Below are 16012 nucleotides of genomic sequence, written 5' to 3'. Positions count from 1 at the left end.
AGGGGGTCTCCTGCATTGCAAGCGGATTCTTTATCATCTGAGCTACTAAGGAAGCCCACAAACACCCAGCATGGCACTACAGATCTGAAGAACTCAGATTTGATGATAATTGAGTCTTTACTCAAAACCTTAAGACCATATTCGGTCTAAAAGAATTTCCCTAAAAGGAATCAAAAGCTGATTATAGGAGCCCTAACTGGAGATTAAATGAGTAATTCCTTTCTCTTTGCAACTTCAGTCCTGTAAAGCTTGCTTTGTACACTAATGTCAACAATTTCCTCCGAAGCCTTCAACATGATGGTAGCTGAGCCATGGTCCAGTGTATACACAGTGCTTGGTGGGCATGGCTTTACAGACCGCGCGTCAGTCCCCTACGAGTCAGAGGTCCCAGATTAGAAACCAGTGCTTTGACGTGTCCAGTGCTCCTCCCCATCCTGCCACAACCTACACACCATTCTCATCCGAACTGCCCTGCATCACATCGTCAGCATCTGTAATCCCAATCTCTCATTCTCTTTCTCCCTTGAGCTATAGTTTAAACTTATCAAAGTTTTCAATTGTCTCCCACATCTATGGCTACAATTCCTAATCGATTTAGCTTTCCCAAAGACAAGAAACTGGGCATTTTACCTTTTAGTATTCCTTATGAAAATTCTTTAGAAAGCACTTAATAAAGTGTACAAATTATGGAATTATTGATAAGCAATTATAGGATGATAGAAGTATGTCTCTAATGTTTCAATATTTAGGAACATATACAAAACATTAAACAAGTCAGTTCTGACTACCATATCAAAACTATAATATAGTGTGCAACAAAATACATTATTATAATTAAAATAATTTTATTTGTTTTCCAGAAGTACATTTACTTACTAGATTAACTTTTTAAAGGGGGAAGCAAAGTAACGTCATAAAGTAATATTTCATTATATAGCAATAGTTTGATTGGTTATATTTTGAAAAAAGAATGATACATTTTCTCTTATTCTTTCAAGAAAAGGATCTGTAAGATTTAAATGATCTCCAGGAAAATGTTTCCATTGCTTCAGTTGTGACATGGAGAGAGGTTTCAGGGAATCAGACTTCTGTTGATGTGGACCAAGCTGACAATTTCTAGACACAGGGAGTTTTTCCAATGAATCACCTGAAATAAGTAAAACAATAAGAAAATCCTTAGGCCAATCAATACTCTATTATATACAATACTTTTCTTATTATATAATGAGTTTGTGTGACTTATTATATTTGATTACCATAGTTCATGTTAAGATGAGCAAATTCAATTAATTCATTCCTTTTACGAATATTTATAAATTGTTTATTATGTGTTAACTTGAGCAAAGAGGGCCAAAGTGGTCAACAAAAATAGACATGGCCTCTGACTTCAAGGACCTTATGATCTAACAAGAGAACTACACATTAAACAAATAATCATCTAGAGAGATAGATGTATTATAGGTCCACAATTTCTCATCTAAAAGCCTGTGGTGCCAGATAGGTTTCCTAATTTAGAATACAACTGTAACAACGTGGGATAACACTCCATAATCAAATTCATTAATCAGCTATGGCAAGAACAGTTGTACAAAAGAGATTAAAGACCATCAATAAATTCACATTAATTTAGCTAAGGTATCTGCCACCAAATAAGACTGTTGCAAATTTATGAAAGTGAAGTGAGTGAAAGTCGCTCAGTCGTGTCCAACTCTTTGCGCCCCCGTGGACTATACAGTCCATGGAATTCTCCAGGCCAGAATACTGGAGTGGGTAGCCTTTCCCTTCTCCAGAGGATCTTCCCAACCCAGGGATCAAACCCGGGTCTCCTGCATTGCAGGCGGATTCTTTACCAGCTGAGCCATAAGGGGGAAGGTGCGGGGTCGGGGGATGGGGGTGTGGTGGTGGGGGGGTGCGGGGCGGGGGGTGACAACTTTTGGTCTTTCAAGCTTTCTAGATTTCGAAACTGGAAATAAGGAACTATGGAACCACATTACAAACAGAGCTAAGGGTATGAAGCTAAGACAGAGAGGGCTGTGAGCATGTACAACAGGAGAAGCTGACCTGTGTTATTCAGATCTGAAGGATGAGAGAGTGGCCACAATGGCAAAGTAGGAAGACCCTGAGCTCGCCTTCTCCCACTGGCACACCAAAAGTAGGACTATGTAATTGTTACAAATTGCAACTTTCTATGAGAGGGACGTGAAGACCAACAGAAGAGATTTTCCACAATTAAAGACAGAAAGAACTACAAGGAGATGGGTAGGAGAGGCAGAGATGCAGTCAGGACCCACCCCGCTGTGTAGCTGACCCACAAACTGGAGGATAATCACAATTGCAGAGGTTCTCCCCAAAGACCAAGGGGCCTGTGGCCCATGTCAAGCTCTCCAGCCTAGGGGTCCCGCACAGGGAAGATGAGCCCCCAAAATATCTGGCTTTGAAGACCGAAGGGAATTGCATATGGGAAAGCCAGAGGAATACAGGAAATAGAGGTCACTTCTCCAAGATCAGGAAAAACCCAACCTATTTAACACACAAAAATAAACACAGAGGCAAAATGAGGAGACAGAAGAATATGTTCCAAGCAAAGAAGTAAGATAAAACCCCAGAAGACGTAGTAAGAGAAGTAGAGATAAGCAATCAACCCAATAAAGAGTTCAAGATAATAATCATATAGATGTGCAACAAACTCAGGAGATGAACGGTGAGAAGTTTAACAAGAGCTAGAAAATGGAAGAACCAAACAGAGCAGAAGATACAAAAGCTGAGGCTGCTTTGAGGATCTAGGAGACAGTAGAAAAATACCTCGAAAGTACTGACCAAAAAAAAAAAACCCAAAACATTAAAAAACCCTATCAACTAGAACTGTACACCCAGCAAAGACAGAATTTAAGAAAGAGAAAAAACACTTTGAAAAATAAAATACTGAGAGACTTAATCACTAATAGACCCTTGTTGGGGGAAAAAAACAAAAAATGAAAAGACAGACAGTAGAAATGAATCAAAATATATCCGTAATTATAATTAATGTAAATAGACTGAATGCTCTAGTTGAAAGAAAACATCAGACCGGATAAAAAAAGAAAATTCAGGCTCATGCTATTTAAATGAGAGCTACCTAAAACGATACAGAAAGATTTAATGTAAAAGAATGGGAAAAGATGTATCAGATAAATACTAACAATGAGAAAGTCAGTGTAATATATTAACATAAGACAAAATGAAAGCAAAAGACGTTAGGGATAAAGCAATCCCTACATAATGAAAATATAAATAATAATAAAATAATAATGAAAACATTTCACAAACAACATATAAAGTATATAAAGCAAAAATTGACAGAACAATGAGAAAGAGAAAACTTCACTGTCATACTGTAAGATTTTAATGTATTTCTTAATAATACATCTAACAAAGAATTAGGTTATTAACAGAAAAATGGGCAAATGTTATGAACAGGTGGTTCACATAAAGAAAATACAGCTCTTAACCATAGAAAAGCATTCTCAACTTCACTCATAACAAAAGAAAATTAAATTAAAACTAGACAAATGAGCCATTTTTACTCTCAGACTGACAAAAACCCAAAATCTGATAATCCTAAACTGGGAAAGCTGTGGGGAAATAGTATACTGTTGGTGGGGTATAAATGATACAACCTCCACTCCAGTGGAGGGCACCTTAGCAGGACCTATCAAACTACAAATGTACATATTCTCTGACAGAGCAAAACTGATAATTAACCTTACAGAGATATTTGAACATGTGGAAAAAGATGTATGAATGAAGATGCATACTGACTGAAAAGAACCTAATTACACAGCTGTGAGGTTAGATGAATAAATTATGGTCTATTCATTCAATGGAGGATTATATAACTGAGGGGCAAATAAGAATAAGGAAACTTTCTGTAATGATACAGAAAGATCTTGAGATATACTATTAAATGAAAAAGGTAGAGTTGAGTTCAGTTTAGTCGCTCAGTCATGTCTGACTCTTTGCGACCCCATGAGCCGCAGTACGCCAGGCCTCCCTGTTCATCACCAACTCCCGGAGTCCACCCAAACCCATGTCCATTGAGTCGGTGATGTCATCCAACCATCTCATCCTCCATCGTCCCCTTCTCCTCCTGCCCTCAATCTTTCCCAGCATCAGGGTCTTTTCCAATGAGTCAGCTCTTCGCATCAGGTGGCCAAAGAATTGGAGTTTCAGCTTCAACATCAGTCCTTCCAATGAATACCCAGGACTGATCTCCTTTAGGATGGACTGGTTGGATCTCCTTGCAGTCCAAGGGACTCTCAAGAGTCTTCGCCAACACCACAGTTCAAAAGCATCAATTCTTCAGCGCTCAGCTCTTTTTATAGTCCAACTCTCATATCCATACATGACCACTGGAAAAACCATAACCTTGACTAGACAGACCTTTGTCGGCAAAGTAATGTCTCTGCTTTTCAATATGCTATCTAGGTTGGTCATAACTTTTTCCTTCTAAGGAGTAAGTGTCTTTTAATTTCATGGCTGCAATCACCATCTGCAGTGACTTGGAGCCCAGAAAAATAAAGTCAGCCACTGTTTCCCCATCTATTTCCCATGAAGTGATGGAACCAGATGCCATGATCTTTGTTTTCTGAATGTTGAGCTTTAAGCCTACTTTTTCACTACTCTCCTCTCTCACTTTCATCAAGGGGCTCTTTAGTTCCTTTTTACTTTCTGCCGTAAGGGTGGTGTCATCTGCATATCTGAGGTTGTTGATATTTCTCCCGGCAATCTTGATTCCAGCTTGTGCTTCTTCCAGCCCAGCATTTCTCATGATGTACTCTGCATAGAAGTTAAATAAGCAGGGTGACAATATACAGCCTTGACGAACTCCTTTTCCTATTTGGAACCAGTCTGTTGTTCCATGCCCAGTTCTAAGTGTTGCTTCCTGACCTGCATACAGATTTCTCAAGAGGCAGGTCAGGTGGTCTGGTATTCCCATCTCTTTCAGAATCTTCCACAGTTTATTGTGATCCACACAGTCAAAGGCTTTGGCATAGTCAATAAAGCAGAAATAGATGTTTTTCTGGAACTCTCTTGCTTTTTCCATGATCCAGCGGATGTTGGCAATTTGGTCTCTGGTTCCTCTGCCTTTTCTAAAACCAGCTTGAACAACTGGAAGTTCACGGTTCACGTATTGCTGAAGCCTGGCTTGGAGAATTTTAAGTATCACTTTACTAGAGTGTGAGATGAGTGCAATTGTGCGGTAGTTTGAGCATTCTTTGGCATTACCTTTCTTTGAGATTGGAATGAAAACTGACCTTTTCCAGTCCTGTGGCCACTGCTGACTTTTCCAAATTTGCTGGCATATTGAGTGCAGCACTTTCACAGCATCATCTTTAAAGATGTGAAATAGCTCAACTGGAATTCCATCACCTCCACTAGCTTTGTTCATAGTGGTGTTTCCTAAGGCCCACTTGATTTCGCATTCCAGGATGTCTGGTTCTAGGTGAGTGATCACACCATCGTGATTATCTGGGTCATGAAGATCTTTTTTGTACAGTTCTTCTGTGTATTCTTGCCACCTCTTCTTAATATCTTCTGTTTCTGTTAGGTCCATACCATTTCTGTCCTTTACTGAGCCCACCTTTGCATAAAATGTTCCCTTGGTATCTCTAATTTTCTTGAAGAGATCTCTAGTCTTTCCCATTCTATTGTTTTCCTCTATTTCTTTTCATTGAGCGCTGAGGAAGGCTTTCTTATCTCTCCTTGCTATTCTTTGGAACTCTGCATTCAGATGGGTATATCTTTCCTTTTCTCCTTTGCTTTTCGCTTCTTTTCACAGCTATTTGTAAGGCTTCCTCAGACAGCCATTTTGCTTTTTTGCGTTTCTTTTTCTTGGGGAAAAAGGCATAGAAGGTACAGAATCATACACATACTACACAATCCCTTATGGGGGCCTGGGGGGAACTGGGCAAATAATATTTATTCAGAGTTCCTTGCATATGTATAAAAATACATCTAGAAGGATACACAAAAAACTAGTAACAGTAGTTTTTTATAGGGTAGCAGGACTAGAAACTAGACAGATGAGGGCATTACAGAAGGAAGTGTTTCCACCATATATATTTTATACTTTCAAATAGCTTTCATATGTAAACATTACCAATTTTCCAGTTAAATTAGTAAATTTTTAAATCTTTAAAATAAGAAAAAAGTAATTTGGTAACAGAAAGTTTGACTCATACGGCAGAACTGTAAACTAAGTAATTAAGAGAATACAAATGATTTTCATGCACAAGAGAAACATTTAGTAACTGAACACACCAGGCCATACATACACCAAGTCTCAGTAGTTGCCAAAGAATCAATATCATGCAGACCATACCTGGGACTACAGTGCAGCAGCCAGAATTCAATAACAAAAGCTAAAATACATTTTAAGCATACTTTTTAAATACCTCATGAGCCAAAGAAGAAATCATAATGGAAAATAAAAAATATTTAGAACTGAAAAATAATTAAGATGGCATATCAAAATTATGAGTTTCAGCTTAGTAGAAAATTTACAGCCTTAATAGCCATTTTAGAAAAGAAGACTGAAAGTCATTAACCTAAGGATTCAACTTTAGAAAATAAGGGAAAAAATTAGATAAACACAGGGCAAAAGAAAAGAAATAATTAGAATAGAAATCACTAAAATGGAAAAAACATACAACAGAGGAGATTAATGTTGACTATATAAAGTATAGATTATTTCATGCTAGTCTTATACAGTTTCACTTCTTAAACTCATCTCAATACAATTATCAAGTGACTTCCAACTTCCGGACATTGCTTGCTCAAGTACTACTCCAAATCGAGTTCCTATCTGAATGGTGTTCATTCTGGAGGGTTGACACTTTCAGCCTCATTTAAGCAGCACAAGCGGTGTGTGAGGTATTAAGAAGCATGGTGGCTTATGCGTACTGTCTACAAAGTATGACCTCATTAGGAATAAGTTGTACACAAAATAAACAGTAGGATTAGCCTGTCGTGTGTGTGTGTGTGTGTGTGTGTGTGTGTGTGTGTGTGTGTGAGAAACAGAAATAAGGATTAAAAACATTTCTCTAATTCTTAAATCATTATCAGGATTTGAAAGATTTTTACTAAATAAGTCAAATTTTCCAAAACTGATTCTGAAATAAGCTAAATTGAGAGAACTAACAGGGTTCTAATTAAAATTTTCTCTCCTACAGTAATGGAAATAAAACCAAAAATAAACAAATGGGACCTAATTAAAAGCAAAAGAAAACTGTAAACAAGATGAAAAGACAACCCTCGGAATGTTAAAAAATAATTGCAAACGAAGCAACTGACAAAGGATTAATCTCCAGAATATACAAGCAGTTCATGCAGCTCAGTATCAGAAAACAAACAATCCAATCAAAACAAGGTGGAAGACCTAAACAAACATTTCTCCAAAGAAGATAAACGCATGAAAAGATACTCAACATTGAAAACACAATGAAAAGATACTCAACATTGATGATTATTAAAGAAATGCAAATCAAAACTACAATGAGGTATCACCTCACACTGGTCAGAATGACCATCATCAAAAAAATCTACAGACAATAAATTCTGGAGAGGATATGGAGAAAAGGGAGTCCTCTTGCACTGTTGGTGGGAAAGCAAATTGATACAGCCACTATTCCTTTAAACAACTAGGAATAAAACTACCATGTGACACAGCAATCCCACTACTGGGCATAAACCTTGAGAAAACCGTAATTCAAAAAGACACATGTGCCCCAACATTCACTGCAGCACTATTTACAAGAGCTAGGACATGGAAGCCACCTCAATGCCCACTGACCTACAAGAAGCTGTGGCACCTATATACAACAGAATGTTACTCAGCCATAAAGAGGAGGAAATCTGAGTCAGCTGAAGTGAGGTGGATGAAACTGAAGCTTGTTATACAGGGTGAAGTTAAAAAGAGGAAAATATCATATATTAATACATACATATGGAATCTAGAAAAACGGTACTGACAAACCTATTTGCAGGATAGGAGCAGAGACACAGACGTAGAGAACAGACTGTGGAGCAGCTGGGGGGGAGGGGGCGGGTACGGATTGCGAGAGCAGCACTGACGGATAAACAGCGCCACGTGTGAGCCTGCTGAGCGGGAAGCAGCTGTGCAGCACGGGCATCTCAGCTGGGTGCTCTGGGGTGGCCTGGGGGTGGGGTGGGGAGGGGATCAGAGGGAGGCTCAGGAGGCAGGGGATATATGTACACTTATAGCTGAGTCATGTTGTCGTACAGCAGAAACCAACACAACACTGTAAAGCAATTATCCTCCAAGTGAAAACAAAAAGGGGGGTGCGGCTAAAAAAAAAATTTTTTTTTCTCAAATATCCAGGTCGTAGCTGCCCTAAGACCTGAAGAAAAAAGAATACTAACATATGCAAGTGGTCAATATTTTAGTTATTCTGTTTTTAAATATTTTCAACTGCTTAAGAGTGACCACTTAACTTCATCATAACAGAAGTAAAATGCAACTAACCTGTATGATTTTCTCCTGTACATTCACAGTCAAGCAGGTCATGAGTAACGCAATGTGAACTTTCATGCAATGTGAACAAATTTTTAAGTTCTTCCACTGAAAACTGAATATGATCAGATGTCTTGGATAGGTCTACAACTGCCCCAGAAAGATCTTGCTTACTGATCTGTCTTTGATAGATCTTTTCCTCTATGGTACCTAAAGAGAAAACATTCATTAGATTTCCTTTAGATCTTTACAACTGTCATTTTGGTAGGGTAAAATACATTTATTATTATACTAGCTAACAAAATAATATTCCTGGTACTGAAGCACAGTTTAACACACAAAATATCTTTATTTACTCAAAGAGAATGCCTCTTTTTTCATACTGGAGGGTTACTACCTGTGGTTAGGAGTCTGTAAATATGCACAGGGTGCTTCTGACCATCTCTCCACACTCTAGACATTGCCTGTAGAAAATAAATGAGAATTCTGAAAGTACAATAGAAACTAATAACCTTCTCCACATAAGCAACTTGTATTCATAAATTTAAAACTAGGAATTCTAGATTTCACTTACAGCTTCAAAAAACAAGGCCCAGGCATAACTAAGCCTTCTCTACTTCAATTTTTTTCCTGAGTTAAAGAAAGGGATGAATGAACACTCACTATGGTACTGTAAAATAACCACAGGGTGCCATGCAACAGTGAGACGGGCTATCTGCATTGAAAAAAAAAAATGGGATAGCAAGTTTGGGAAGTAAGAATGAAAAGAACCAAGGATAGCATGGGCATGGAGGGTTTATTCTCGGTCCAACAGGCTAATGATTCACCTCTAAGGAACCCTAGGATACCTGCAATCAGCTCAGGCCCTAGGTAGATCCCTGAGGTTTTAAGATTTATCCATGATAGTATTTAGTAAAAGGTCGATATTCAAACCCTGAACATTCCAAAGAAAATTATGGCCCTCAACCAGCTTCTGGAAGCCCCTGGAATATCGTGCTTGACAAAAGCATCTTAGGTTACCTGGGGTCTTGGGCCACACCAAGCTGTTTATGCTAACGATGTGATTTAGGTGGGGACTTGGGCCAGTTTGACCTTTGCAGAGGCCAATTCGTGCCTACATGACCAACCTCCCACAAAAAGTCTAGACATCAAGGCTCAAGTGAACTTCTCTGCTTGACAAAATTCCATGGGTGTTGTCACTCACTGATGCTGGGAAAATTAAGTGTTGTCCACATAATCCCATAGGGAAAGGAAAACCGGAAGCTTGTACCTGCTCTCTCCTGGACTCTGCCCTATGTACCTTTCACCTGTGCTGATTTTACTCTGTATCCTTTCACTGTAATAAACCCTAACTTGAATATAACTGTTTTTCCTGATTCTGTGAGTCCTTCTAGTGAATCAATGAACCTGAGGATCGTCTCCCGGTCCCCTAACACAGCTACCAGGTGAGGTGCAAATCTATAGGTAGAAACCTCAAAATCTGTGAAGATGGACTGTACTCTGAAGAAAACCAAAGGCTGCTTCTGAGATATTTTCCTAAGGAAGCTAATTTTGCATTTTCACCATACCCTGCACAAACATGGCACCTGCAACACCTTGCTGTGCTCCCCTGATGGTCATGGACATCCTGAAGGCTCAGCTAACTACAGAGCCAAGTAGGGCCTGGAGACATACCCGGCTTGGGTATGAATCCTGGCTCTGCCTCTTACAAGCTATGTGACCTGGAACAAGCTTCCATAGCTTCATCTGCAAAACAGAGCTTACAACACGCACACTTGCAGGACTACTGTGAGGACGGAACAGATGTAAAGCATGTAGTAGATGACTGATACAAAATAAGGGCTGAATATGCAGCAGTTCTTATACTTCATCATCAGCCTCATATCCCCGCAGGCCCCATATCCCCCTTCAGCATTTTATAATGTTTGTTTAATATAGAAACAGTCCTACCTGGATATCAGTAGCTGGATTCCAATCAATGTCATAGAGGATTAAGTGAGATCCTCCAATAAGGTTAAGCCCCACACCACCAGCTTTTGAACTTAACAAAAAAATAAAATCAGAAGAGTATTTACTATTAAAGCCATCAACAATTTGCTGCCTTTGAGAGATTGGGGTCTGTCCATCAAGTCTTGTATAAGCATATCCATGACGCTTGCAGACTTCTTGTAAAATATCCAGGGTTCGTGTATAGTTGGATACCAACACAACTCTGTCAATCAAAAAGAAAGAATCTTCATATACAACCTGGAAGCAGTATTAGATTCTTTTAATTAGAGAAAAATACTAATATTATCACTGATATTTATAGAATATCCAAGAGAACTTTGTATAATTAAAACATAGATTCTCTTTCAAATTCCATTTTAAAGTCAATATCTAAGAGGGAATTCCCTGGCAGTCCAGTGGTTAGGACTCTGTGCTTTCACTGCCAAAGGCATGGGTTCAATCCCTGGTTGGCAAGCTGGGATCCCACAAGGCACATGGTGTGGCCAAAAAAAAGAAATCTAAGAGACTTTCAGTATAAAGATAATGGAGTAAACACCTTTCTGCTTTCATTACCTTTCTTAAGTCACCCTAAGAACAGCAGGAGAATAAGAAACAGAAACACAAACTCTATCTCTGATGAAACAAGGAGAGATTTATATATGAAAACAGAGACTAGTGGAATGGTGATGTGTTTAGGAGTGAAACCTAAGTGCCCAAAGAGGGATATACAAGTCCATTCACACAGTCACATCTTACAAAGCCAGCGCAGAAGGAAGGGGTTTAGACTGCAGCTATTACAAGAACAAAGTAAGTAGAACCCAGGCCCTACTCCCATGAAACTAGTTGACTTCTCTTTCTCAACTAGAATACTTATTCTCTGTGGAAAGTAAATCAAAGAAACTTAGACCAGGGAACTCTAGAAGGCAGAGATATAGCAACAAACCAAAATGCGAGTCTGAGTTTCTCATGTCTCTCATCCTCTAGCAGGCTAGCCCAGGCTTATTCACATGGTAACAAAAAGGTTCCAGGAACCCCAAGGGAGGGCAAGCCCCACTGCGCAAGATCTTTTCAAGCCCCCTGTTTTGCCATGTTTGCCAGCATCTCATGGGCCAATCCAAGTCAGGTTGCTGAGCTCAGAGTCAGAATGGGATATCACCCAAAGTTACACAGCAAAGGAACAAGGATAGAGGGAGGGAGAACTTGAGACCATTGGTTGCAATCTACCAACATTCCTATAAAAAGAATCTGCCTGTACTAATATAGGAACAACATTATTACTACTATTAGTAGTATAGGAAGAACACTCCAGTACTAATATTTCAGTCACTTTTTCCCCTTCCTTTTCAATACTATTGTGTGGATGAATAACATTATCCAAACATAGTTTTTCTGACACAACTTTACTGGACTGGAGGAAGTCTGGTTTAGAATATTTTTCCCAAACAAGTTCTTATAAGACTAGTTGTAGACTAACAGGAGCAGTGATTATCTTGGTAAGGAGTCTTGGACAATCCCCTTTCAGAGGTCGAGAGCTCTCCCTTCCCCGCCACATACATACCACTTTCAAATAAGGACAGTATTTTTATGATTACTTTACTGTCCCTAAAAGCAGCTGAAATCTGCAGGCAAGGCTGCCATGTGAGGTAGAGTGCAAGGTGTACCCAGCACAGGAGTGTCCAACCAAGATGTATGGAGGCTGGAATTCAGCATGAACTCTGCTCACAGGGTTTCAAGCCATGCATAAATGCAACAACCAAGAGGGAAGAGGAACTTTTTAAATTTCGAAGTATCTTTTTTAGAAATTCCATATAAGGGCCACCATCCAGACAAGTCAGGAGCTCTAACTCATCTTAACATACACAAAAGCACTGTTGAAGAGTTCAGCCTGTGGACCTGAAACACACTAGCCGGTTCCGGTTAAGGACAGCACAGTAGGCCAAGTGACAGCAATACTGTCCCTGAGGTCAAGCACTGTGAGCAACTTACAGCTACGTATTTTAAAGGTCTGGGAGATGTTTGTGCAGAGGCAGTTCAGCTGTGGAAAACCTGACCTCTATACCCAATTGGCCATATGAGAAAAAACATAAAGGGCTACAACTCTAGAACAACAACAACAAAAAAAACCCAATTAAAAAATGGGCAAAGGATTTGAATAGAAATCTTCCAAAGAAAATATACAAATAGTCAACAAGTACATTAAAAGATGCCCAGCATCACTAATTACTGTGGGTGTGTGGGCGCAGGTGTGCACTCAGTCGCTCAGTTGTATCCAGCTCTTTACGACCCCATCGACTGTAGCCTGCCAGGCTCCTCTGTACGTGGAATTTTCCAGGTAAGAATACTGGAGTGGGTTGCCATTTCCTACTCCGAGAGATCTTTCCGACCCAGAGATCAAACACACATCTCTTACATCTCTTGCACTGGCAGGCAGATTCTTTACCACTGTGCCATTTGGAAAGCCCCCATTAATTACTAAGGAAATGCAAATCAAAACCACAATGAGATATCATCTTACTCCCATTAGGACATCACAAACAAAACAGAAAATAGCAATACTGGTGAGGCTGTTGAGAAACTAGAACCTTTGTGCACTCTTGGTGAGAATGTAAAATGGTGTGGTCACTGCAAAAAAAGAGTATGGACGTTCCTTAAAAAATTAAAAAGAGAATTATCCTATGATCCAACAATTCTATTTCTGGATATGTATCCAAAGGAATCGAAAAGAGGGTCTCAAAAAGACACTGATACACTCATGTTCACAGCAACATTATTCACAACCGCCAAAAGGTGGAAGCAGCCCAACTGTCCATCAGCAGATGAATGGGTAAACAAAATATCATATATATATACAGTGGACTATTATTCAGCCTTAAAAAGGAAAGAAATTCTGACACATGTTAGAACATGGATGAACTTTGAGGACATTATGCTAAGTAGAATAAGCTAGTCATAAAAAGACAAAGCATCGTATGATTTCACTTATGTACGGTACCTACAGTAATCAGATTCATGGAGACAGAAATTAGACGGGTGGTAACATGCAATTAAAAGATGCTTACTCCTTGGAAGGAAAGTTATGACCAACCTAGATAGCATATTCAAAAGCAGAGACATTACTTTGCCAACAAAGGTCCGTCTAGTCAAGGCTATGGTTTTTCCAGTAGTCATGTATGGATGTAAGAGTTGGACTGTGAAGAAAGCTGAGCGCCAAATAATTGATGCTTTTGAACCGTGGTGTTGGAGAAGACTCTTGAGAGTCCCTTGGACTGCAAGGAGATCCAACCAATCTATTCTAAAGGAGATCAGTCCTGTTCTTTGGAAGGACTGATGCTAAAGCTGAAACTCAAATTCTTTGGCCACCTGACATAAAGAGTTGAGTCACTGGAAAAGACTCTGATGCTGGGAAAGATTGAGGGCTGGAGGAGAAGGGGATGACAGAGGATGAGATGGCTGGATGGCATCACTGACTCGATGGACATGAATTTGAGTGAACTCTGGGAGTTGGTGATGGACAGGGAGGCCTGGCGTGCTGTGATACATGGGGTTGCAAAGAGTCAGACACGACTGAGCGACTGAACTGAACTGAACACACTAGTATATATAAAATATTACCCAATAAAACATTTTAATCCAACTGTATTAAAGAGTTCATAGAAAGTTTCCTTATTTTGGTCACTTCATTATTATGATAAAAGCAAATGACACTATTAATGCTCCAAAGAGGTGAAGCAGACTCCTTGACAATTAAATATAATTACTATTTTGCAAACTTGTCTCTGTATTTTTGCATTCAATAAGTTTGAATATCTCTTACCAGGATAATTAAGACACAGTCCCTGCACTATAGGTGCTGATATAGAAGAAAACTACTGATCACAGTATAACATGTGAAGAGCTCCACCAGAGGCAGGGACATGACGCTAGGGGCGTACAGAAGAGGGGCTGTGAACTCAGTATGAGGCCAGGGGCTTCCAAGAGGAGAAAGCATCTGAGCTGAGTCTTAATGAAGAAAAAGCTGCCCAGAAGCATGAGAAATGGAGGTATAGGAACCTGCAACAGGTAAGAACAGAGGTGAGAAGCAGAGCAAATTATAGGTTCTGCAAATAGATTCTGGTATAATTGGACAACATGAAAGTGTGAAGGAGTCAAGAGGGATTAAGGCTGGAAAAGTAGGCATCGCCCATGTCATGAAGAGTCTTGACCAATGTGCCACAGAGTTGAGAAATTTCTGGAAGGTGAATGGGAATCTTTGAATGATTTTTAAGAAAAGGAGGGATGTGTTCACATTTGTATTTTAAAAAATATACAATTTAGGGCATACTGATATGCAATGGGATTGAAAGTCAGAGGAACACAGTTTATACAAGACTACCACAACCCAATTGTAATAACAAGAATCAAAACAAAAATCTTGGCGCTGAACAGCAGTAATTAACACAACAGTGTAATCCAACCAGACCTCAAAAATAAATTTTTTAAAAAATTTAAAATAAAACTCAAAACAGGTGCTAAAAAAAATCTTGGTACCAGAAAGCAAATAGATTCCTGAGATTAAGAAATAAAACCAACAGAATGTAGTGACTGATGACATTGGGAAAGTGCAGGAGAAAAGTGAGTCTAGAATGATGAAAGCTTTTTCTTTGCGTATGGTACCATTCATCAAGCCAAGGAACGGTGAAAAAAGATTTAGGCTTGCAATGGCAAAGTGATGAAGCTGGTCTGGTACATGAGAAGGCTGAGATCCAGACAGATTTAGATACCATTAAATAGAGGCTTGAACTAGAGATACAATTTGGAATCAACACTATATGGCTGACAGCTGAAACTAGGGAAATAGAACTGAGGCAGGAAGGATGTTTAGAGTGAGAAGGAGGCTGAAGAGAATGTCCTCAGGAGTATCAACATTTAAGGACAGAAAAAGAATGATTCTTAAAGAGATAAAGTAATGACTTAGGGGCTTCCCTGGTCGCTCAGTGGTAAAGAATCACCTGCCAAGGTAGGAGACACGGGTTCGATCCCTGACGCAGAAAGATCTCACATCCTGTGGAGTAACTAAGCCAGGGCGCCACAACTATTGAGCCTTTGCTCTAGAGCCTGAAAGCTGCAGCCACTGAGCCCACGTGCACAGCCACTGAAGCCCGCACGCCTAGGGCCCATGTTCCACAAGAGAAGGTCGTGCACTGAGACACCTGTGCACCGCAACGAGGGAGGAGCCCCTGTTCGCTGCACCTACAGAAAACCCGTGTAGGTGCTTTAAAAGCAGAAAATTTTACAAATCAACAAATTTAAAAACAGAAAATAAAAAAAAAGACACAAATCAACAAATTTAAAAAATCAACAAATTTAAAAACAGAAAATTTTAAAAAAAGACACAAATCAACAAATTTAAAAACAGAAAATTAAAAAAAAAAGACACAAGTTAGGTATTACATATCAAAAGGTATCTCTAGGGTTTATTAAATATAGGTATTTACATTTAGTTTTTCTTAGATTAAAAACTTACAGGCACAT

The 16012-nt window shown here is 39.3% G+C and overlaps 1 protein-coding gene across 4 annotated transcripts in view; it reads right to left on the bottom strand.

Moving 5' to 3' along the window:
• Window positions 1-843: 843 nt before the first annotated feature.
• RAD54B (RAD54 homolog B) overlaps window positions 844-16012 on the bottom strand; it is a 113451-nt gene continuing 98282 nt past the window's right edge. For all 4 annotated transcript variants that reach the window (XM_055546649.1, XM_055546652.1, XM_055546648.1 and 1 more), the window contains 4 exons: window positions 10463-10724; window positions 8910-8976; window positions 8525-8722; window positions 844-1147 (listed from right to left, as the gene is read on the bottom strand). In XM_055546649.1, the coding sequence (XP_055402624.1) occupies window positions 930-1147; window positions 8525-8722; window positions 8910-8976; window positions 10463-10724 (745 nt within the window). In that variant the 3' untranslated portion in view covers window positions 844-929. The remainder of the gene's footprint in view (window positions 1148-8524; window positions 8723-8909; window positions 8977-10462; window positions 10725-16012) is intronic.

This window comes from Bubalus kerabau, chromosome 14, assembly GCF_029407905.1.
Source record: "Bubalus kerabau isolate K-KA32 ecotype Philippines breed swamp buffalo chromosome 14, PCC_UOA_SB_1v2, whole genome shotgun sequence".
In the NCBI taxonomy this organism is placed as follows: domain Eukaryota; kingdom Metazoa; phylum Chordata; class Mammalia; order Artiodactyla; family Bovidae; genus Bubalus; species Bubalus kerabau.
The sequence above is the reverse complement of the archived record's forward strand: the minus strand, read 5'-3'. Positions and strand labels throughout refer to the sequence as shown.